Source organism: Belonocnema kinseyi, chromosome 3 (assembly GCF_010883055.1).
Source record: "Belonocnema kinseyi isolate 2016_QV_RU_SX_M_011 chromosome 3, B_treatae_v1, whole genome shotgun sequence".
NCBI classification, from domain to species: Eukaryota; Metazoa; Arthropoda; class Insecta; order Hymenoptera; family Cynipidae; genus Belonocnema; species Belonocnema kinseyi.
Genome location: NC_046659.1, coordinates 124,037,456 through 124,038,859, shown reverse-complemented (window position 1 = coordinate 124,038,859; position 1,404 = coordinate 124,037,456). Strand labels below are relative to the sequence as shown.

Here is a 1,404-nt window from a genome sequence, read left to right as displayed (position 1 = left end):
TGCCTACGACAGCTTGGAGAAGATTCCAGAGAACAATATCCAACTGCAAGCAGAATTATCATCCAAGATTTTTATGTGGATGACCTCCTCACGGGCGCGGACACTCCTGAGGAAGCTCGAATTCTCAAGAATCAACTCACGTCTATTTTGTAACCAGCCGGCCTTTTTCTTCGGAAATGGGCATCGAACGACGAACGAGTGTTCTTGGCTGACGACCAGCCGAATGAAGATCGAATGATTCAGGGCGATAAGAATCCCAAAACATTGGGATTGCTTTGGAAATCGACCACTGACGATCTTCGATATTCAGTGAATTTTCCCAAGCCATCAAATGTGACAAAAAGGACAATTCTGTCACTGGTCTCACAAATTTTCGACCCCCTTGGCATTGTGGGTCCTGCCATTGTACGAGCAAGGATTTTCCTCCAAGAACTTTGGAAAGTCAAGTTAGATTGGGATGAAAATTTGCCTCAAAAAATGCATGCAGAATGGATAGAGTTTCGAGACGAACTGGATAATCTCAACCAAATCAGTGTTCCACGACTCATTCTGTGTAACAACCCAGTTAAAATAGAATTGCACGGGTTTTGTGATGCTTCTGAAAAAGCTTACGGAGCATCTATCTATGTACGTTCGATGGATGATCAAGGAAATGTCATAGTCAATCTTTTGTGTGCTAAATCGAGAGTGGCTCCATTAAAACATATTTCTTTGGCTCGTCTAGAACTTTGTGGAGCTCTATTACTGGCTGAATATTTTCACAAGGTTAATACGTCACTGGATATGAAATTCGATCATTCATTTTTCTGGTGTGATTCGACGATCACACTCGCATGGATTAAGGGTCTCTCTTGCAAGTGGGAAACTTATGTTGCCAACAGATCTACAAAAATTCAAGAATTGACGAAAGAAGGAATTTGGAATCACGTTTCATCCTCAGATAATCCAGCAGACATCATCTCAAGAGGAATCAATCCAGCTGGATTATTGACATCAGACCTCTGGTGGCATGGACCAGCATGGCTATAGCGAGATCCTGATAACTGGCCCACTCCACAAACAGTCGATCTTGAAAATGTCCCTGGAATGAAGAAATATCTTACTTCGAGTCAAGTTACTGTAACAAAACGTGATTCAGGTATTTTTGAACTTTTTTCATCATTCATGACATTGTCTAGGGTACTTTCGTGGTGTTTTAGAATTTCATACAATTTAGCTAGGCCCACGACGGACCTCAAGACAGGCTATCTCACACCTATTGAAATAAAATCAACAAAAAATAGATTGATAAAAATGGTACAAACAGAATACTTTCGCACTGAGATTCAGGCTCTTGGACAAAAAAGAGAAATCTGCAACTCGAGCAAACTCAAATCACTTCAACCATTTCTCGACGACTCAGGA

At 41.2% G+C, this 1,404-nt stretch overlaps 1 protein-coding gene across 1 annotated transcript; it reads left to right on the top strand.

Moving 5' to 3' along the window:
• Positions 1-234: 234 nt before the first annotated feature.
• Positions 235-1,029, top strand: LOC117170015. Its single transcript, XM_033356530.1, has one exon. It carries the CDS (start codon positions 235-237, stop codon positions 1,027-1,029), a length of 795 nt encoding a protein of 264 aa, XP_033212421.1.
• The last annotated feature ends 375 nt before the right edge of the window (positions 1,030-1,404 follow it).

Excerpts from the sequence above, each read along its gene's own strand:
- LOC117170015 (XM_033356530.1), top strand. The coding sequence starts at position 235 with ATGATTCAGGGCGATAAGAATCCCAAAACATTGGGATTGCTTTGGAAA.